General features: G+C 32.1%; 2 protein-coding genes across 2 annotated transcripts in view; one reads left to right on the forward strand and one right to left on the reverse strand.

Moving 5' to 3' along the window:
* The window catches only part of LOC114340291 (uncharacterized), a 903606-nt gene that overhangs the window by 459824 nt on the left and 419957 nt on the right, over window positions 1–23825 (reverse strand). The gene's annotated exons all lie outside the window — the stretch shown is intronic.
* Window positions 11608–12966, forward strand: LOC126892038 (uncharacterized). The gene has a single exon (XM_050661466.1). The coding sequence runs from the start codon at window positions 11608–11610 to the stop codon at window positions 12964–12966; it is 1359 nt and encodes a 452-aa protein (XP_050517423.1).

Genomic DNA, 23825 nt, shown 5'->3' on the forward strand with positions numbered 1-23825 from the left:
TGTCTGACTAGACACCGTTAAGCCATTAACAAATTTTCAGCTTGCTATTAATCAACTTTTTTTTTGGTACGCGGTATCCAGGTCTATATGGTTTTATAGGTATCTACAATTTAAATTTCTTTCGGATACAGGCTACAAATGTTGGGTTTAAATTTTTAAAAAATTAATGTATAAATATGCATTAATAGTATGGTATAACTAGACCCAAACCCAGACATCCAAAGTGAAAGTTATCCTCCAACACCAAATTGTTCTATATGGTCCACATAATGTTAAGAAAAAAGTTACTCCATTTTGAGCGTCGGGTTTGGGGGGAGAGGGGGAAGAAATCGGAAAATTCGGAGTTTTTTACGTTTTTCGTCAATATTTCTAAAACTATGCGGTTTCTAAAGGATTCTACATAAAATTTAAAACAAAAAAGGTCCTATACATAATTTTGTTATAAAATCAACGGTTCCAGAATTACGGAGGGTGAAAAGTGGAAGTTTTCAATACTTTTTATATTTTTTGGGCAATTTATAATATTATTACGGATGAAAGAAATTTTCTTTAACAGGATTGTGTTTTGTAAATAAAATTTGCTATTTCAGTGGCATGTTAGTGATAAGCCCTTAAAGAAACGTCAGCCTCACCACCCAAAATCATCATCAATTGCCCAACAGATATAAAAAATATCGGAAACCTCCACTTCTCACTCTCCGTAACTCTGGAAGCGTTGATTTTATAACAATTATATATAGGACCTTTTTTGTTTTAAATTTTATGCAGAACAATTTTGTATAGAACATTGTTTACGCTAAAGTATAGTTTTAGAAATATGTATTGACGAAAAACGTAAAAAAAAACTACTAATTTACCGATTTCTCCCCAATCTCCCCTCCAAACCGGACGCTCAAAATGGTGTAACTTTTTACTGAACAATATGTGGACCATATACAGGGTGTTTCATTAATAATTGTCCAAATAGTAACTGGAGAAACCTTAGCACAAAATACGAAGATTTAACATAAAACACTTAAATAAAATGTGGTTCCTTACTGAGTTACAGGGTGTTTTATCTAAAAATTTAAAAACTATTTTTGCTCAGCATTTTAAAACTATTTGACGTATCCTTTTCATACTTGGCAGAAAGTGCAACTACTATACACCTTACTAAATTATGATAAACAAACGTTTCTGGCTATTACCAGAGGCGTACAACTGGGGAAAGTGAATGGTTGACCCTTTCCAAATTCTACGCCACTGGCGGAATTGCTATTTTAGTTCAATTTTTGGATTCTCCAACACTTTTTATGAAAATAATATACTCTTTGTTCGTAACGATAAAGTCATTAATTTTCGAGATCTTTGAAGTTAAAAATGAAACGACACGGTTATTTTGATTAATGTATTGTGTCGCTTCATTTTTAATTTCAAATATCTCGAAAACTAATCATTTTATCGTTACGAATGAACAATATATTATTTACATAAAAAGTATTGGAAAATCAAAAAATTACACTAAAATAGTAATTTAGTCATGGGCGTAGAATTTCGGAAGGGTCAACCAGCCACTATCCCCTGTCGTACGCCTCTGGTAGTAGCTAGAAACGTGTATTTATCTTAATTTAGTAGGGTGTACAGAACCTTCACTTTCTGCCAAGTATGATAAGGATACGCCAAACAGTTTTAAAGTACTGGGTACAAATAATTTTTAAATTTTAATCACATTATGAATTATTTCATAATTAATCAAAATAACTGTGCCGTTTCATATTTAACTTCAAATATCTCGAAAACTAATGACTTTATCGTTACCAATGAAGAGTATATTATTTACGTAGAAAGTATTGGAGAATCTAAAACTGGTACTAAAATAGTAATTTCTCCATAGCGTAGAATTTGAGAAGGGTCAACCGTTCACTATCCCCTGTCGTACGCCTCTGGTAGTAGCTAAAAACGTTTGCGAATCATAGTTTAGTAGGGTGTACAGTAGTCGCACCTTCTGCCAAGTATGAAAAGGATAGGTCGAATAGTTTTAAAATGCTGAGCAAAAATAGTTTTTAAATTTTTAGATAAAACACCCTGTAACTCAGTAAGGAACCACATTTTATTTAAGTGTTTTATGTTAAATCTTCGTATTTTGGGCTAAGGTTTCTCCAGTTACTGTTATAGGACAATTATGTCCTGTTACAGGACAATTATTAATGAAACACCCTGTAGAACAATTTGGTGTTGGAGGACGACTCTTACTTTGGATGTTTGGGTTAGGCCTTTTTTTTGACCAGTTATAGATACTATACTACCTCCGTAACTTTGGAACCGTTCCTTTTAGAAGGATTATGCATTGGGCCTTTTTTATTTCAAACCGAATGTAGAAAATTTTTGTATAAAAGGTTGTTCATGCTAAACCGCATAGTTTTAAAAATGTTGACGAAAAACGTAAAAAACTACGAATTTACCGATTTCTCCCCCCTCTCCCCTTCAAACCCGACGCTCAAAATGGTGTGACTTTTTCTGAACATTATGTGGACCATATAGAACAATTTGGTGTTGGATGATAACTTTCACTTTGGATGTCTGGATTATGCCATAATTTGGATCAATTGTATCATACTATAAGACGCTATAAGCTTTCTTAATAATTTTATTATCCTAACTGGCGCGTTTATTGGGTTTTATTTGTCTGTCTGCGGTTTAAATATCATATCAGCCAATACATTTCCACGTTTACTGAAATTTGTCAAAATCATTTTTTTGGACCTTGTTGTTGGGAGGGGGGATTTCCCCTACCCCTCCCTCACCCATTACACCCGCCTTCGCGTTGATCCGCCATCCGCCACTGAACAAATAAACACTTGGGGGGCATCCATAAACTACGTCGTAAAAAATTTGGACTTTTTAATACCCTCCCCCCCTCCGTCGTAATTCGTCGTTTAGAGACGACCCCCCCCATGTCGACGTCGTCATTGCAACTCACGACCCCCCTTCATTGATTTAAAAAGAATCAATATTATTTCTGGTTTTTTTTAAAATCAAATATGAGGGGGTACGCATACAATCTTGGTCCAATGCTATTTAAATGCATTAATTATTTTCGAATCCTGAGATAACTAATAAATATATTTGAAAAATTTAAACGTAGAATAAAATATTACATTATTACCGAGAGCTAAAAGTCCCTTAGAATAAACAAAAGGTTTCTTTCGTCTAAAACGTGTTTTGTTTTGTTGAAAAATGAACATAGGCACTCGCAAATAACTCGAAAAGTAGTGACTTCAGTCAGTTTATCCAGTTCCGGACTTATTTTAAACGTACATTTTTTCACCCCCAAAGAGGGCTGATACTCACCCCCAAGGCAAAAGCACACATCTGCACAATATCACCTTTTTTCTTAGACATGTTAGCTATGCGTATGCCAAATTTCATGTCAATTCAATTAGTTCTTTAAAATTTAACAGCAAAAACCGTGAAAAAACGTACTAATTGGAAAAAATCGATTTTCATTTTGTAACTTCAAAGGGCTGTAACTTTTTTTATGTGCACATTTGTACAAAGGTATCAAACTATTTTTGGCACCAGAATATGTGATGTAATTTATGACCGACCTCTTTGCTACACCCTGTATAATTTTGATATTAATATTATATTTAAGATTAAGTTTACAAATTTTAATAATAGGTATAACAAACAATATTAAGGTGTATCAGTCAATAAATTATCAATTAAATATTAAATGAGAAAACAATATACCAGGTTACATTATTACCATTTTAACAAAATTAATGATATTTTAGAATTATACATTATATTTTCTGAACGTTTGTTAAGTGAAAAATAAACAGATGAACATTATTTTGATAAATATTTTAATAGATTTAAAACTTTGACTACTTGTAGTTAAATTTTCATTTTAAAGATCATACTAATTAGTTAGATAATAATTGTGTATAAAAGACTCGGCGAAAAAACGAATTATTTTTATTTATCCAGAGTAACTAATATTTCTAAAATATTTTTTTACTGTGATTTGTTATTCTTAACATTAATCATAAATTTAAAAGGTACTTACTGTAACAAAAAAGTTTGTAAACGCAGCCTTCCTTTTTGTCGCTGATTCCAATAATTTTTTTATTTCCAAATCGGTATTATTACATATTATGTAGGTCATTAATATCTGCGTACTTTTTTTTCAATTCACTCCACAACTCATTAGCCTTATTTTGACAAAAAACACCACTTTTATCGGGGTATGCTTTCTTAACTGCATCATATAAATCTTGATATTTATTTTGTTTTGATTTCGATGCCATTTTATTTCTATTCGTTCTTCAGAACTGTTGTTTCACACACATATGCAGCACATAAATGAACTAACATTGACAAATATTAAATTGAATTTAATATTTTTTGCTTCCAGCCGTTGTTCTGTATATAGAAGCGATTGTTTAAACCCAAAGAACAATGTCTTATTGTTTTGCTGTCCTGTACAAAAGTGCTACCTAATATTATTTTAACGCTGTGACTGATAATAAAAACGAAATGAAAAGTATGCGATAAAAGTATCTATAATAGAATTATTGTTTTTAATTTTAACAAAGGTATATTTATTCGTAAACGTTTTGTTCTATTTTCAATTTCATATCAAAAACTATACGTTTTTATATGAATATCTGATACTTTAATGCTGGTAGAAGCTAGTAAAAAATTATTTTTATAGACACAATAGCGACAAATTTAAATATAGCTACCAATATATTAAACGACGTCGAATGGTCACTCATACCCCCCTCCCCCTGTCGTATTCCGTCGTAATAAGCAAGCCCCCCCCCCTCCCTCTTCTCAACGACGTAGTTTATGGATGCCCCCTTGCGTAATATTCAAACTTTTCAAACTGTTTGAAGATGTTTGAATTCAAGTCAAACCTAAAGATATCGAAATCAAGTCAAGTCAAACTTTTTTATACAAAAAGTTTGATTTTCAAGTCAAGTCAAGTTTGTTGAGTAAAATCAAACTAGTTTGACTTAATGCATCTCTAGCTTTTATGCGTTCTACAGAAAAATTTGCTTGAAGAAACTTACCAATAAAAAAAACATTTAGAGCCTTTGAACGACGTTGTCGAGAAACTGGGTATGTGGGACCAAATAAAATAAATATTATTTTAAAATTACTTTATGGCGACCAAAAAGTTAGCGTATGGAATATTATTCGCCAAGTACTTATTCAAGTACTTGGCGGATACTTAAAGAGCAGCAGCTACATCCTTATCATTACAGACAAGTCCAAGGGCTCTTGCCAGACGGTCTACCGGTTAGAGTGGATGTTTGTGAAACGCTGCAAGAAAGGACAGCCCTTAATCCAAATTTTTTAAAATGCATTCTTGTTACGGCTGAGGTCACCTTTACGCGACAAGCCATGTTTAACTCCCATAATGCACACTATTGGTGTGATGAGAATCCACGAGTCAAAAGGGTATCACATTACCAAGACTCATTTAAAGTTGTCAGTAAAATGTCCTAGTGGGGTCCAAGCGCATCCCAAGTTTTTTTAGCAAGTTTTATCACTATGTGATTTTTTCTTTTTTTAAGTTTATTTCTTTAGGCGAGACTGGGAAAAATTGATGGGAGTGAATTTTTGTAAAAATCACAGTATGAAATACGCGCACACTCACAACATGAAGTTAGTTGCTAAATCTTTCAAGTTACTTATGTATCATATATATTTATTATAATTTTTATGTCTTTGGATTTTTCTTCGGAATAGAATCATTAGTATTAATATATAAAGAAAAGAAAATTAAACATTTGTGTAGAAAATCTGACGTTTTTTAGATTTTCTACGATTCATCGAGGAAAACGCAATTGCGGGGAGGCTACAGTTCATAAAAAATTACGTATTAACGGTATTTTTAATTTTTGGTATTATTTAAAGTATTAAAATTAGTTTAATAGTTAAAAAAGGTTGTAGGTGGTAGTTATAAAAAAATAAATAATCTTTTACTTTTATTTATTTATTTATTTTTTATTTATTAAAAGCAAAGATACTCACAAATTTTAATTACAATTACTTTTCATATTTGATATATAGGTACAATTTTCTTTTCGCAATGTTTGCTGTATGTATCAACACTTTTTGCAGATCGAACATTTTGATCTCAATTTCTTATTTTTAGCTCTGGGATACAAATAACAGCGACCACAATTTGATGACGTTGGCTGATTCACGGCACCTTCTGTCTCTATTCAAAACCACATTTTTATATTCAGGGTTGTTCTCAAAATACGATTACACAGATTTTGATTCTCGAGACGCTTTAAAATAAGTGGTTTAGTTAACAATTATTGTCCCAATTTAAGTAAAAATAAGTCGTTCCAGTCAGGTCAAAAGCTCTTTAACAAATAAAAATACTTTAGACCATATATTTTAATATGTCGTTATTAAAAGTCCTACTCTGACAAATAAATGTACATTTTCGAGCTTTTATTGACCTAGAACCTAGAGCGATTTGCATATCTCTACCAGAGCATGTTGCAGTCACAACCTCCTTATTCTCCGTAGACACCGGATACCGTTGAACGTTGGTGAGTGAAACTATCCTAAGTAACCGGTAGATGCATGAACAAGAAGTCATCGAGGTGTAACACTGCACAACAGCCTTGTAGGTCGGGAACCTATAATCCGCCTAGAAGACGAATTCAAGAGAAATGTAATGCAGGTGGAGTTGTCCAGGTACGGCTTAAGAAAATAAAGACCATGAATAAATTAATTTGTAGGACTGAAAAATTCAATCAAATATAAGCAAATCTAATACTATGGTATTTTCTGTTCCTTTCGTCGAAGTAACTATACGAATAAAGATATTTATATCTCTTCTAACTAGATGCAATACACGTATTTCGATCTTTAAATGATGAGACCAAACCATGTTTTTATTTGGCCAAATACGTAATTTATTAGATAGGTGAAACCAAAGAGACTCAATTTCCAAATAAATAAATATTTAAAAATAAAAATCTAAAAGATTTCTCAGTTTCAAATTATCACTTACACATATACCCTATCTTTCTATAATTTGCAAGGAAAAGGGCGATAAGTGCATAGCCATGGGGAATCTATAATATGCATTCCACAATACGTTAATTTATCTAGGTAAAGATCAACAAATTTGATTCCTAGTACTCAATACGTGAGTAATTCGTGAGAGCACACTACAGGCTCTTTTGAAGACACCAAGAAGTTGAACTGTACATAAACAGATGGTAGTGGTCTCTGAATCGTAATTAAATCTTAACTATATGTACCTACTTAATTTATTATTTATTTGCATATAATTTTATGTAACTTTCCCTATGTTTGGTATTATATGTTGTATCAATATCGTCTTATCTTTAACTTAATTAATTTCCTGAGGGACCGCAGCCTAATTACCTAAGAGTGTAAGATCCGAATCTAGGTCGACCATCCATTTACCGGATGAAACATTTTTTTTATTAAAATCCAAACATAGACAAACACGACTTGCATGGGTTGGCTATCAAAATATGCTGATAGCTATCCTGAAGGGGAGCGGCGAAGGTTTTGAAATCAGCACTTCAAGCACATTTTTGTGAATTCTTTTTTGAAAGTATGGTAGAATTATTTTATTTTTAGATTAAATAAGCAGATTAAGTACAATTTAAAGAATATTAAACAATATTTTAAGGAAAAATATTGAAAAAGAAGCCAACGGTGGCAAATTTTTAAATACACCTCAAAAACAATGGATTTTCCGGTGGACATCAGAACTCATCATCGGACCATGTGAAACAAGAAATTCAAAAAGATATTATTAGCTTATGAGTTTCTTGAGGCAACGCTGTTGAGGTTTTTAGTTTTAACGATTTTTGACTTTTTGTATCACTCAGAAGTCAAAACAACGAATTTTTTTGCAAAAAGGGTGAAAATAAATATATTTATTATTAAAAAAAAATAATAAAAATGAATAACCATTTTCAATAATATAATTAGTCTTTTTATATTTATTATTGTTAAACAAAAAATAAGCACAAAACAAAAAATATCTCGACAACGTTAGCTTACGAAATGTCTAAAAAATATATATGCACAATTTTAGGCGGATCGGTCTAGTAATTTTTGAGTTATAATGTCCACCGCATTTGAAAAAAGCAGTTTTGAGTAAAACGCGTTTAAAGTATTGTCATCTTTTATTTTCAATTTCTTTTTTGTCTGTCAAATCGTAAAGTGATGAACACTGGAATATGTTTTTGAATCGGGGAGTAATTTACAAAAGGGGATGGGAACAGTTGTTGACGGTTGCTCACTACGCTCAATCGCGCTGACGCGAACCTGCTGCAAACAACAAGTGAATTAGGGTTCTGGGCTAAACATACTTAGATTAATAATATTTCATTTCGAATAACTTATCGTATCGTGCATTCCGTCTGAATGGGCTGTAAAAAGATACTGTGTGAAACAAAAGCGTTTAAGTGACGTACAAATTCCATATATTAGCATTAATAAAACGTTGATGGCATGGGACAAAATGATGTATTGACCGTTTTGAGCGAAGCTGAAGACTAATAAATTATTAAGGGTAGTAGTTCTTTTTCCACAATGTATATGGGCAACTAACAATCTAAATCCCAAAAGGCAGAATTGTAACTCAGACATACAAGTGGACAAAAGAAAAGTAGGTAAATTACAAATAATGATACTTGAAACTTTTAAAGAGATACTCCAAAGTTTGGGACTTTAAATATGTAGAGGGTACATAAATACATAGGGTCATACGCGCCTTAATTCATAAATAACAGGTAAAAATAATTTTTATTTTGCCTGCTAGACCCGACGCGTCCACTGGAGGGTTAATACAGCAAAATAGTTGTCCAACTAAAAGTAAAAAATATAAGCACACACTTTAAAAAGAAACCAATATGCCGAAGAAAACTTACTTAAGATAAACATGATTTGGAAAATAAAAAATATAATACAAACAGTCGAAGAAAATATCTCATAGTACCTACTTAAAAAAAGAAGTCATTATTAGAAATATGAATTATAATTATTAAGGTACCAAGGGTATTATAAGGATAATAACGCTTGATGTCAATGGTGTATAGACCGAGGGCCTTTGGGCCCGAGGTATATACGTTGATCGAAAGCGTTATTATTATAATACCCGTGGTGCCTTCAACGTTTAATGTCCGACTAAATTATTCTTTATATGCAAAAAATTTGAATGAATTTTGAATTCATTAGTTTTCAAATAAGTACATTTACCAGAAATAGTCGTAACGTAATTGTGGTAGCCATAGTTTTACTCAGAGTTTTATTTGTCAACTTGACAGTATTTAACTCGATATTTAAATTTAATAGGCCCTAGGGCGTTATTTTTCAATAACACGCCCTTGGGCGTTATATTGTACTTAATAGACTTCGAAATAATGTCATTATTAATTTGTCAAATAATAGACCAGTCGGACATTAAATATGTTAATTTTCTATAAGCTTCCTTATAAATTAGATTCTACTGCACTGAAAATACACGCAATTAAAATATAAGATGACATTCAAATGACATTGTTGTGGTAGCAGACTTTGTTATTGTTGGATTCTATAAAGATATTGAGATGCAAGGAAAACACCTTCACTAATTACCTCCTTTGGCTTAAAACTGGCTGCGACTCACGAACGTGGGTTTTTCAATTGCATACTAAAATACTCGATAAAATATTCAGCTGTTTTAGATTACACAGCAGGTTTTTTTATAAAGAAATTGAAAGTATTTTAAAATGTTCTAGTGACTTACTTTTCAATTTACTTGTAATTATGCCAAGATTCAATGAATACCTACGCCATTTACATTACCTAACTATTATAGGTATTAAATACAGAAGGGAGGGACCTAAGAACTGCATTTATAAAATACATTTTGAATACAACAATTTTTATCTAGGAGAAACCTAAGACCACTAAGTGTTGAGATTAATAATCATGACACATAAATTAAAACACAGATCTTGACAGATACCAGATATACAACGAAACCTGGGATAATGAACACAGAGTATAGTGGAAATATGCATCAATAGTCTTAAAATAAACATACAGTAAAAAAAAAGGAAAAACAAAACCCCATCCTACTAAAGGAAGAAAAATATGTAGCAAACTCATTAATAGAATGTAGCTTGCTCTGGTTACCAATATTGAGCGAAGAAGTCGGCAATAAGAATATAAGTACAACATTAATGAGTTAATAGAAGGTTAGAGTTAGAAACACATCATCTATTTACTGGGCTATCAATAAGGACTAAATATTTATTATATCTCGTATTGCCGTTCTCGAATTACAATATCTACTTGTAGTCACAATTTTTTCGTAGCTGGGTTATCACGATTTTAAAGCAAATTTCCTGAGTACGGCTCCTACTCTCGCATCCACTGCTGTTGTGGTCCAGAATCCGATTCTCTTTACTACAATTGTAGGGTCGGAAAACTGAAGCACATAAGTCAAAAACTATAGATTTTCAGAAATCGAATAAAACTGTATAAAAAAATAATTCAATATTTTTTAAAAACATTTATTGCATTTTATGAGAGTGTGTATAACATCCTTAGTGAGCGACAAGGTCTATGCGAAATGTTAAAACCCAACCTGTGATAATCCGGTATTGATACCTATTGTAACACAAACCCCCAGAGAGACATTACAGAGTTGTACTAACCTGTATCCAACATTCAAATAAAATTACCGAAGAAATGTTAAATTTTAAATAATTAGTTTGTTTAAATGATTTTACAAATTGATCTTAACAATGGTTTTTAGCAGTAAACAATCTCGCAATATAGTATTAAAAAAATACTTGAGTTCATCCTTTTTTTTAATTTAGGACTGGCAAAATAACAGCTATTTGTATAACAAGGAAGCAAAGTGCTACTTTTCCTCCCGAGAATGAAGTTTACTTCATTCAAGAATCATTCAAGGGAGGAAAAGTACAACTTTGCTCCCTACAATCAGGTCAGGAAATTAATACTTTCGGTAGAGGTATCTAGGTGGAAAAATATTTTTCAGTTACGAAAATAAGTAGACATTTTGTTTTGTGGGTTCGTCAATGAACACTATTTATCGATATACACAAAATAAAGTAAAACTTATTCCAAATCATCGTCATTAAATATTTTTGTAAAATTTTATCAAAAATATGATGTCTTTGTTTATAACATTTAAAAACAATTAAGAGAAATTCCTGCGGTTGACCTGAATACAAATTTACAAACAATTTTATATTTCCGGTAATTGCTAAGTACTTAGTAAGTGCATTTTCGTAGAATCATTAAATGGGGCGGGATCATTGTCACAATATTTAAATAACGGAATTAGTCATTCTTAAGCAGTATATTTTGTGGTTCTTTCAGCCAGAGTTTGTCGAAAAAAGTGTTGTGATATATTTAATACTTAATAGGTATATTTTCGTAGAATAAATAAATGCGGCGGGATCATTGTCACAATTAAATATTTAAATAACGGAATTAGTCATTCTTAAGCAGTATATTTTGTGATTCTTTGAGCCAGAGTTTGTTGAAAAAAGCGCGTTGTGATATACAATTTAGTATTTATCAAAGAACAATATGTGGCGGCCATGGGAAAGTGATATGCATTTACCTGACGAAAATGAACCTACGGATAATTTAGAAGATGAAGATGAAAGTGCGGGGTCAAGTACTCAGCAAAGGAAGAATTTGTGTGTAGCTGAGCAAAATATGGTGTTAGATGTATTTGACGGACTTTCTAAAAAAATGAACAGATATGAAGCTGTTAAGCAAACAGCGATATTAACCAAAATTTCTTGTGCAACAGTGTACCGTTTAATAAAGACAGGTTCGAAAAGTAGAAAAACAAGAAAGGATTTGGGAAGCTCTAAAAAAATTCAACCTCACCTCTTGGAACCTATTAGTGAGACAATATATAATATGTATGCAGCTAAAATTATGCCTAACCTAAACAATATCATGGCAAAATTAAAAGAAAAACATATGGTTCATGATTGTTCCACAAAGACTCTGGGACGATTTTTGACCAAAAATGGTTTTAAATATAAAACTGTCAATAAGAGACAAACCATAATGGAAAGTAGCCGCCTAATAAAATGGAGGAATGAATATATCGAAAAAATTTTACAATACCGCAGTGAGTGTCGAGAAATTTATTATCTGGACGAGACTTGGTTTGATTCCCACGAAACGATAGATAAAGCCTGGACAAACGGTTTAAGCAAATGCCAAATAGATGTACCCCATTCTAAAGGCAAGCGAATTTGCATATTACATTGCGGAGGACAACATGGATGGGTGAACGATGCGTTATTGTTGAGTTCCAAAAGTATTAAAGACAGTTCTCTAGACTACCACCAAGACATCGAAGGGACGCTTTTTGAATCGTGGTTTGAGAATACATTACTCCCAAATTTAAAAGCAAATAGCGTGATTGTTATGGACAATGCATCATATCACTCCAGATGCATTAAAAAAATTCCAACCAAACAGAGTAGAAAGGATGAAATTCAAGAATTTTTAATAGCCGAAGACCTATATTTTGAGGATCATTACACCAAAGATCAACTAATTCAGGTTCTTCATACAAAAGTCGTAACTAAAGAACATATTGTAGATAAATTAGCCACTAACAATGGACATACGGTTTTAAGATTACCTCCATATTACTGTGTGTTGAATCCCATAGAATTGCTATGGGCTCAGTTAAAAAACCATATCCGGAGGAACAACACATCTCCAAAAGATGCCCAAAGTGTTGTCGAACTAATAAAAACGGAGTTCAAAAATATCAGTGCTCAAAACTGGCAAAATGCTATAGAACATGTAAAGAAGATTGAAAAGGATTACATGAAAAATGTCCCAGCCTTGAAGAAAATTATTATTAATTTGGATGAGAGTGATGACGAGAACGATAATGACGATGAGTTGGAATAACTTTTAAATCCAACTGGAAGATCCCAAATGAATGTGAATTTTCGAAGTGGCTAGTATATCATTTAATTTATGATAGTAAAAAGACCAATGGGTAACTTTTTGTGGCATCACATGTGACATGTAAGTAAATAAGAACCATTTTTTTCATACCTGTAAGTCTAATTTTAACCTGTTTTACTTTAACTTATGATGGTGTCATGTCCCCCAAAAGCTTTTTCCATGTAACAACGACGACTTTCGTTGCACAGTTTTTTACTTTTTTACAAAATATATACCTTTTACAAAAAATTTTGTACTTTTATTGTGAACAAATTTTACTTCTTTTATATAGTGATGTCCTAAAATAACGGATAAATTCATTTTCTACCTAAATTATAAGCGCATACGAAAAATCCTCAAATATACACAAGAATACACTTTCTCAATAAAATCATTTAACTACCTTCTTAACCCCCCCAATGGTTAGCTACCCCTTTAAAGAGTTTAAATGAAGGCGTGTGATACGGGGTTTAAGATGGTTTTCAATTCTCTATTCAGAAATGTAATATTTTTATTTCTTACATAAAAAAGTCCTCGACTAAAATAGTTGTCACGATTGACTAGTATATTAGTTATCTGGTTGACAAAAAAGTAACATCGAATCTTTTTAAACATTTAGGTAAATGTCTCAAAAAGTAGCTATTATCCTTATGGGGTTAAGGGGGTATTTGAACGATTTTATTGAGAACGTATATTTTTGTGTGTAAAAATTGACCTGGTTCAGGAGTTTTCATCTACTTTATAATTATGTAGAAATTATATTTATCCGTTACTTTAGGACCTGGCTGTATAATATATTAATATTAAGTGTTCATTGACGAACTTGTTAAAAACCGAAGTACGGTTAATAAAAAAACTTGTAAATCCACCAAAGCAAAATTTTTATTATCGTAACTGAAAAAATATTTTATTTTGACAATCTTAATTTTGGAAAAAGGGTGAAGGTAAATTTTTCTAAATACTATATATAATACGAGGTAGTTTACTTAAAAAATAATCAGTAGTATATCGATCAATTGGAAAAAACATTTAAGTACACAAATTATATAATAACTCGAAATTCAACACTTTTTCCGATAATTTTATTAGAATGTTGGATACAACTCTGTAAATGTCTCTCGGGGGGTCTGTATTACAACAGTTATCAATAGATACTTATTACCGGATTACCATTAAGCCGGGTTTTAACATTTCTCATAGATCGTGTCCCTCACAATAGTTAAGTATGACTCTATAAAAAAGTATGGAAAATTGTTTTTTCCTGACTTATGTTAAAAAGAACACAAGTATATATAACTTATGTCTAACAGCACAACTAGGAATTTTAGTTTGTTACAACACAATATTTTCTTCCATCAATCCATATTAGCTACATTTTCCTTACTAGGCAAATCTATATAAAATTTATGGAAAACATTAATTTGGTATTATTGTTAGTAGAGAAACTAAGTCATCTTTTTTCTTTTGATATAGTTAAAGGCAATAGTGATATAATTGGAATGGTATTAGGTATAAAGGATGGGTGCGGCCCAAAAGATTAACTGTCATCAACACGCTTAACTTCACGCGCAACTTTGATATTATCCAAAAAGCATAGGCCCCAAGTTGGATACGACCTATCATATTCACAGCAACTCGGATACATAATATTAAGAAAAATAAATATTTAGAATATTATAGAAATTGAATCAATGATGTATCAAAGCTGCGCGTGAAGTTAGGCGTGTTGATGATAGTTGAGATTTTGGGGCGACACATAAAGGATGCCCTCCGTCTTAAATGTATCTTGTGAAAATTTGATTCCATTTGTAAGGTGTCTTTGTAAGATACCATTCTAAATTCCGTATCATAGCGGAGCCACCTTTTGTCCAACCATTTAAACTGCTTTCCATCTACATCTTTATTTCTTAATACCAAAGTAAAAGTTTAAAAATCCAAAAAGTCAGTATTTCCACAACTTGAAATTTGTTACTGCTGGCCTAATAAGTTGACTCCAGTCATGAGGAAGATATATTTGGATTTCTGTTTTCTTTTTTCTTTCTATTATTCCATGAACTGTTTAACTTCTAAATGGCTATGTTCGGGAATCATATATTGATGGTTGATTCTCTCTACTGTAAGTTATGTACAGCCCACGTAAACACAGAACCCACGTGAGAATTTCTTTTCTGACCTCCACAGGTATCAGAGTAAAATATTACACTTCTTGTGTTATTAGGTAGGTTTGTTTGAAGATGTTTAAAGAGATAAGATGCAATCTGATTCGCTCCTCAAGCAGTAGTAGATTCATACCACACATATCATAAAGCTCTTCTAGTCTTATTGTCATGTACGGTCAAATTGAACGTCTACAATTGACGTTTATAAAAAGCTACATAAGAAGTCAATGATGGAGTCGGTAAACACTGTTGTAAATCACATGTAGTGTATGCACTTGTACGGTACTATCATTTTGATACATCTGTGTGTCGTTTTTTTAGATTTGTAAGCTTGATCTGGTTTGATCTGGTCTGAAGGAGGTTTGATAGACTAATAGTTGATATTTTTTGGTGATGGTTAGGAGGGAAGGCAAATACTTTTTTGATGTACTCTGTTGGTGAAGTGACTTTCTTACGACGGAAGAGACAAATGGTTTTTTATTTCTTTCCTTTTGTCATCGGATATTTTATTTTTAGGTACAGTTGTTCCACGAATATCATTAATTTTTGTACCACCTACTGAAGACCGTTTCTTCATTGCCACCCCCTACAAATAGCTTAAGGCAGTACATCTATTACAACAAATAATTTATACGTCTTCATACGAAATTTCTGTTTTCAGGGTCTATTTCGCGTTGTCTTTGAGAAGCTTTTTCTACAATCTCTATTAATGATGATAAGCAGACTTTTTTTTTGTACAGTCGGAAAAATGAAAGAATACCCATGAACGATCACATCAATCACTTATTTTGTATTTGCTGTCTTTTTCTATGACAAACGTTTGTTATTTATAGAAAAAGACAGCAAATACAAAATAACTGATTGATGTGATCGTTCATGGGTATTCTTTCATTTTTCCGACTGTATATACCCATTACCCAATATTCATTGAATATCGCTTCTCTCTTAGCCATGTTTTAAGTAGTAAAATTAAATAAAGTTAAATATCTGTATATTTTTAAACAAGGAAGACGAAAACGTTAAGTACTTGATGTACCTAACAACTTAAGTCATGCTTATAAATCAGCAAAACTGAATATATCAGTTGTACTTTTTCACATAAGTCAACTTATGTTCTTTATAACGTCTAAAGATTTACAGTAATTGAAAGGTTGAAAAAGTACGCTACTTAAAATCAATGTGAAATAAACGTGTATGACGTATGTGCTTGAGTTAGTCGGTGGAGAAAAAATATATGGACATGTGCATGTACAAAAAGAAAAATCGGATTTTTTGACTTATGTGCTTTAGTCTGCCGGCCCTAGAATTTTTTCGTGCACTGGAGTAAGACATATTTTTTGTGTGTTGTGATATTCGACAGTGTAACATTGTGAAAATGGAAAAAGTTTTTAAAAAGGTGTCGTTTAAGCAGAAGAAGAGAAAACGAAAGAAATTATTGGAATTATTAGACGACTCCAGTAAGTAAAATTAATAATCATTTTTTTTTAGGTTCCTACAGGAAACAAAATAAATATTTTGTTTTTCTTATTGTATTTTTTATTAAGTAATAGTGTTTACATATCGTAATACACAAAACATGATTCATATGAATCTTTATATCCTAGCATCTACTAGTATGTACTTCAAATGAAGTCTAAAAAGGATGTCTTATGTATATATGTTTTTGTTTTTAGTACGATATTCAGATGAATATCCTATTAAAATTTATTTCAGTACAATATTGTACTAAAATCTCTATATTATAAATATCCTATTCGTTAGTACTTCACATGAAGTCTAATAATAGAAGATTTTTCTTAAATACGTATTTAAATGAATAGGTATTAAGAATTTATTTTTGTTCGTTTTTCGCTCAAAGTCACGTTTCATATGAAATGGTGAGGAGGAGTGACCTATTTATGGAATATTTGTGTAAGGTTTTAGTAATATTCAAGGTTGCCAGGTCTGGTGAAAATTCACCAGATTTGGTGATTTTGTAACCCATTTGGTGATATGGTGAAAACTTTTTTAAAAAGCTTAATATCTGGTGATTTTTTGACCTTATCTACATATTAGAAATTTATTTTAAAATTTAAAAAGTACGATTATATTATTTAAGTTTGTTATTCGTTATTAAGAATTGCCTAATATTCATATCATACAAAAAGTCTACTTTTAATTTGTAATATAAAATGATCCGCCTCTGTGGTGTTCAACCGGGGATTTCCCGAAGTTTACGCTATTCTTGCACGTTTCATGCACTTCCAATAATTTATGTCTTGGTTTTATAAACAAACCATTCAATCAACATATCAATTTTCAATTTATCAGTTTTATCTTTCTTGTGTCGGCTGTAGAGTTGTAAGTGATTACTGTTTTTATAGTTTTGTCATGTTTTGTGTTCGTTTGATCATCTTTAAAATCTCAAAGGTAGGTAGGTGTATTACTAACTATTTTTTCAGTTTTTATTTATATTAAAAGTTTGGTAGCATGAGCAAAAATTACTAGTTGTTTTAACAAAAAGTTTGGTTGAAACAAGGTGGTCTGCCAGGTCAAGTTTATGACATAAAAAGTTTTAAATAGTAAATAATCTACATTGTCGGGATTTTCAGTAACTTTCATAAAAATGAACACCTACATTTTACATTATATTTTACAAAAAAATCGTTACATTTTTTTCAAAAAAAATTTTGTAAGTAATAAACCAACCCTTCACATTACCGTTCTCGAATGGTTACGCGTATGCGCATGCGCAATAACGTATAATTATGCGCAGTAACACATTTTTCGTTACTGCGCATACTCCTAACAATCTGGTGATTTTTAGCAAAATCTGGCAACTTTTTAAGCGACTGTCTGGTGATTTTTAGTTTTTTGACCTGGCAACATTGGTAATATTTCTGTTCGCGGGTTCAAGAGTAATTATTATTTCTATTATAGGCTCCTCTAAAAATGATTACAATAAGGAAACAGGAACGGACTCGGATTCAGATACATCTATAAATTTGGTGGCTTCGATTACTAATGTACAAGATGATTTGGCTAGTGATGGTTCTGTGAACATTCTATCATTGCTAAGTACCCAATCATCAGCTACCAAAGGTCCTGAAATACACGCTGATGTAGCAGCTCTTCTTTCTGGTTTCCTTTTGAAAGGAATTGATAAAGAATCTCGAAACAACGCAATAGATTCTTTTCCTGTCATTGCTAATTGTCCAGCACTTCTGCCACCAGAAATCAAGTCCTGCTTGGATGCAAATGCCTTAAAACAGGATACTTTTCTAAAGAAATTACAATCCCAGTTAGCGGCTGGTATAAGTGCGATAGCAATTCTGCTTAATGAACAGTATAAAATAACCAAAGAATCATTGACTGAAGAAACAAGAAAGGAATTGGAAAAGAAGTGTGATCCTGCAAAAATATTTTCAGATGTCTTTCACGCCTTATCCTTACATCGGCGTCACAGCATTCTTCCTTTTTTAGACAGCGGGGTAAAGAAAATTTTAGATGCTTGTCCAATAGACGACTTTTTGTTTGGAAGGTCTTTTCCGGACCAGCTAAAAAGCTCGAATGAAGCACAACGTTTGGGGTCCACCATTAAGAAGGATAAGACTCCACAGTACCTTACTTCGAAAGCTCTGATTGCACATAAATCTAATCAACCTAAAGCTGGCCCTTCAGGTGTGTCAACGTCTTTAAACATCCGGCGCTCGCAGCCCCGGTCCCGTATGAAAAAGGAGGAGGGGAGGTATCGTTACAAAGGTACACATGTACGACGTTAACAGAAGAACCAAATCAGTCAACAAGACAGGTAACTACAAATTACGCTGGCCGCCTTTCTAATTATTTAGAAAAATGGGCTTTAATCACTAATGATCATACTATTCTTTCTTGGGTATCTGGATATAAGATTCCATTTAGAACAAAACCAGTACAAATTTTTTATCAAAACCATGTTATGCATTAAAAGAGTTATCTAGATTAGAGGAGGCTATTGCTCAATTATTAAAGATAGGAGCAGTGTCTAAATCTGATCCTAAACCTGATCAGTTTTTGTCATCAATTTTCTTAGTTCCAAAACCTGACGGTTCCTACAGATCCGTATTAAATCTCATATCTTTGAACCGTTTTTTACGACCTCCCCATTTCAAACTAGAGGATCATAGAACGGTTTTCAAATTATTATATCCAAATTGTTTTTTTACATCTCTTGATATTAAAGATGCATATTTTATGATTCCAGTTAACAAAAGATTTAGAAAATATTTGTCCTTTGTTTTTAAGGGCTCATATTTTGTATTTAATTGTCTACCTTTCGGCCTTTGTACAGCGCCATTTGTGTTTACAAAGGTAATGAAGCCAGAAGTAAAATTTTTACGGTCTATCGGCATAGTCTGTGTTATTTACTTAGATGACTCATTATTAGCAAAACTGTTGAGACTGCTAGGAAAGATTGCCAGGTTACAAAAGATCTGGAATCTTTGGGCTTCTTACTTAATTTAAAGAAAAGTGTTTTAGTACCTTCACAAATCTGTACTTTTCTGGGCTTTGTATGTAACTCCATATTATTTAAAGTATTCTTACCAGAAGAAAAGATAACTCTTATTCTGGCCAAAATTGAAAAAATGTTATCAAAAGATAGATGCTCAATTCTAATCCTAGCTCAACTAATAGGTAACTTCGTAGCTGCTTGTCCCACAGTAAAATACGGTTGGGTTCATTTAAAAATTTTAGAAAGGAAAAAGCATTTAGCGCTACGTTATAGTAATCATAATTATCAGTCAACCCTATTACTTTCAGACTGTATTAAATCTGAGTTGTACTGGTGGCACCAAGCTTTAACACAAAATAATGGTATGCCTATAGTGATAAGTTCAGTGTTTTCTCTTGAAATTTTTACCGATGCTTCTCTAATAGGTTGGGGTGCCCATTGTATAAACGGAGTCACGCATGGTTTTTGGCACAGACGTGAGAAAGTAAAACATATTAATTATTTGGAATTACTAGCAGCATTTAACGCAATTCGATCATTTGCCTCTGAATTATCAAACTGTTATATTTTGCTTAGAATTGATAATGTGACAGCCATAGCCTGTATTAATCGTATGGGTAGTCTAAGGTTTAAAAATCTTAATAAAATCACAAGAGAAATTTGGCTGTGGTGCGAAAGAAGGGATATTTTCTTAGTTGCTTCATATATTAATACTAAAGATAATGTCCACGCAGATAGGGAATCTCGTTCAACTTTTATTAATACAGAATATGAATTATCTAGTCACGCTTTCCAGGAGATATGTCACTATTTTGGTAAACCCACTATTGACCTATTTGCTACACAGTTAAATACAAAATGTATTAGATATGTCTCTTGGAAACCGGACCCAGCTTCTGTCACTGTAGATGCTTTTACCATCTCTTGGAAGGGTGAATTCTTTTATGCCTTCCCACCATTTAATCTTGTATTAAAATGCTTACAAAAGATAACTGCTGAAAAATCTCAGGGAATAGTAGTGGTTCCTTGCTGAAATACCCAGCCATGGTACCCAACTTTCCGTAAACTTCTTGTAACAGAATCTTTAGTTTTTACACCGAATCAAGGTTTACTTTCTTCTCCTTTCAGAGATTGCCATCCGCTTTGGTAGAACCTTTCGCTGGAGGCTGGAATTTTATCCGGGAAGCTTTTCACAGACGAGGGGTTCCAACATTAGGACTTCAAGCTATTAAGCATTCAATTAGTATATCCACTTTAAAACAGTATACATCATACTTAAAAAAATGGTGGGATTTTTGTGGCACAAGAAATCACAACCCTTTTCAATATTCATTAAATTTAGTTTTGGACTTTTTAAGCATTCAATTCCAGCATTTCAAGCATTCATCGTATTCAACTATTAGTTCGCAACATGCGGCTATAGTCCTGATTTTTTCAGTGGAAAATTCGGAAAAAAATATTATAAAACGTTTTCTAAAAGGTATTTATAATCAAAAACCATCGAGACCAAGGTACCAAACTACTTGGGACCCACATCCCGTTCTATTACATCTAGCTAGTTTATATCCACTGTCGGATATTTCTAGTTCTCAATTAACGATGAAGTTGTGTACATTATTAGCGTTAATTACAGGTCATAGACTCCAAACATTTACACGTATCCGATTAAACAATATTATTAGTTTTCCAGACCGATTAGAAATCAGAATTCCGGATAGAATAAAAACCTCATCTTCAAAAAATTTTCAACCATTATTGGTTATTCCATACTTTAGAGAAAACGCTTCTCTCTGCTTGGCCTCTGTCATTGATCAATATATTCAAGTTACCAGAGATCTTCGTCCCACAGATACGGACTTGTTAATCTTAACTATTAATAAACCCTATCGTCCAGTGTCTACACAGAGACTAAGAAAATTGATTAAGGTTACTCTGGCGGCTAGTGGCATTGATACTACTCAATTTTTGGGTTACAGTACTCGACAAGCAGCAGCTTCGGCAGCATATAGGGCAGGAGTTTCCATTGAGGTTATTAGGTCTAGAGCTGGCTGGACGCAAAAATCTAATATGTTTGCGAAATTTTATAATCGTCCCCTGTCAGGTGATCCTGCAGCATTTGCTAAGGGGATCTTAGGGTCGGTGAATACAGGTGGTAACTAATTTTAAGTTTAAGTATATTCCTACTTATTAATTATGTTATATGTTTTTGGTGTTGCAAAAATATAAGTTGTAGAAAATACTAGATCTTTTTCTGTGAACATCTACAAGTAGATATTGTAATTCGAGAACGGCAATACGAGATATAATTAAATGATCAATTGACTTACCTTAAGGAAAATTGATCCATATTATATGAGTATTGCCGTTCGAAGAATTACAAACCCACCCAATAACCCCACCCGTACAGGGTGATCTAGAATTTTCAGCAAAATTGTAGTAAAGAGAATCGGATTCTGGACCACAACAGCAGTGGATGCGAGAGTAGGAGCCGTACTCAGGAAATTTGCTTTAAAATCGTGATAACCCAGCTACGAAAAAAATGTGACTACAAGTAGATATTGTAATTCTTCGAACGGCAATACTCATATAATATGGATCAATTTTCCTTAAGGTAAGTCAATTAATCATTTAATCAAAAAAAATTTACACAAACTTTTAGTCTTAAAATTAAATCACAGATATAATAGTCCAGAACAATATTCCAGATTACTTTTTAAACTGCTCCTATTTGAAACTATACCAGATCTGTTTTGGAAGTATTTAAATAGCAATTAAAATTAATTAATTTATACCACAAACCTCAATTCAATTCTGATAAAATATCAAGTCCTGAAGATTATGGAATTGCTAATAGTATATAAAAAGTAGAATAAATATAAACAGCATGTCCTGAAGTTGCTCGAATTGCCAATAGTATATAAAAAGTAGAATCAATTAAAGGTTTAATCAAATGATTACATTAAATTTTTATATAAGTACATCTATAAAAAAGTCGTTAGTACATTTTCTTAATATTAAGGTAATTATTCATACATATTCAAACATCCTTTTTATTATATATACTGCCTCTAGGTCAGGCGGTCTTTTGACCTGATCAACTGAACTAATGTACTAGTAAACTCCAAACGATACATCCATTTCCGCTCCACTCGTAATTTTTTTCGACTTCGACTTTTAAATTACAGTTTATTAAGAAAATCAATTCTAGATTGGCTTATTACTATATTGCATCAGTTGAGTTGTCATACATGTTATTGTTTACAGATATTATAATTACTTATATATATATTGTTATGCTCTGTATTTCTCTCTTTTATGAGATTGATGAGCAAATTCTTAATTCAATTAATTACTCAATTATTTTAATTACTGCTTATGTAAAACAAAACCAAATTTAAATTAAATTTTCTAATAAACTTTATTTTCAGGGCTATTTTATTGTTGATGCTTTACTTTTGGCTTGTGACTTCTGGTATCTCTAGTTGCTTACTCCATCCAGGACAAAACAGGGAAATTAAACACACTCAATGTCATATAAATGTTAAAAAATATTATTTATTTATCCAATATATCATAAACATAGAATTTAAAAAATATGCTAAAATCTAAATTTGTTGCAACTATTTCTCATCTACTAAATTAAGATTTAATTCTGATATCTCCTCTGTTTTAACAAAAACAAAAATTATTTAAATAATTCGTTATTTATTCTTACAAAATTTAATAAAATTTACTTTTCTCCTTTTGAATTGATTACTTATCCCTTCTTTAAAATTTGGAATGACTAATTATGTTATAGAACTGTTCAATACAAAAAATAAGCAAATATGGTGTGGATATAAACAAACTCTCTCCGTTTCACAAATGATTTGACTAACCTTTTTGTTTTTTTACCACTTCTTTTGCCGGATTGCGTCGTCCTCGATTCTCCCACACGTACGCTTAGGATGTTGCAAAAGGTCCCTCTCTTCCAAACAGACAAACAGGACTCGCTCGAATTCTTGACTCAGTTTTCTCTCTGCTCGATATCTTGTGCAGATAGATACCAATGGGCTACTCGTTCTAGACAGAAACAGGAATCTTCCTCGGACACAAGGAAAATTAACTTCTCAACTCGCTCAACGATTTCGTTTCAACTCGATTCTGCTCGCAAAGGCCAACTTCACCACTTTACACTGACTTCTCACTTT

Source organism: Diabrotica virgifera, chromosome 1 (genome assembly GCF_917563875.1).
Source record: "Diabrotica virgifera virgifera chromosome 1, PGI_DIABVI_V3a".
Taxonomy (NCBI): Eukaryota; Metazoa; Arthropoda; class Insecta; order Coleoptera; family Chrysomelidae; genus Diabrotica; species Diabrotica virgifera.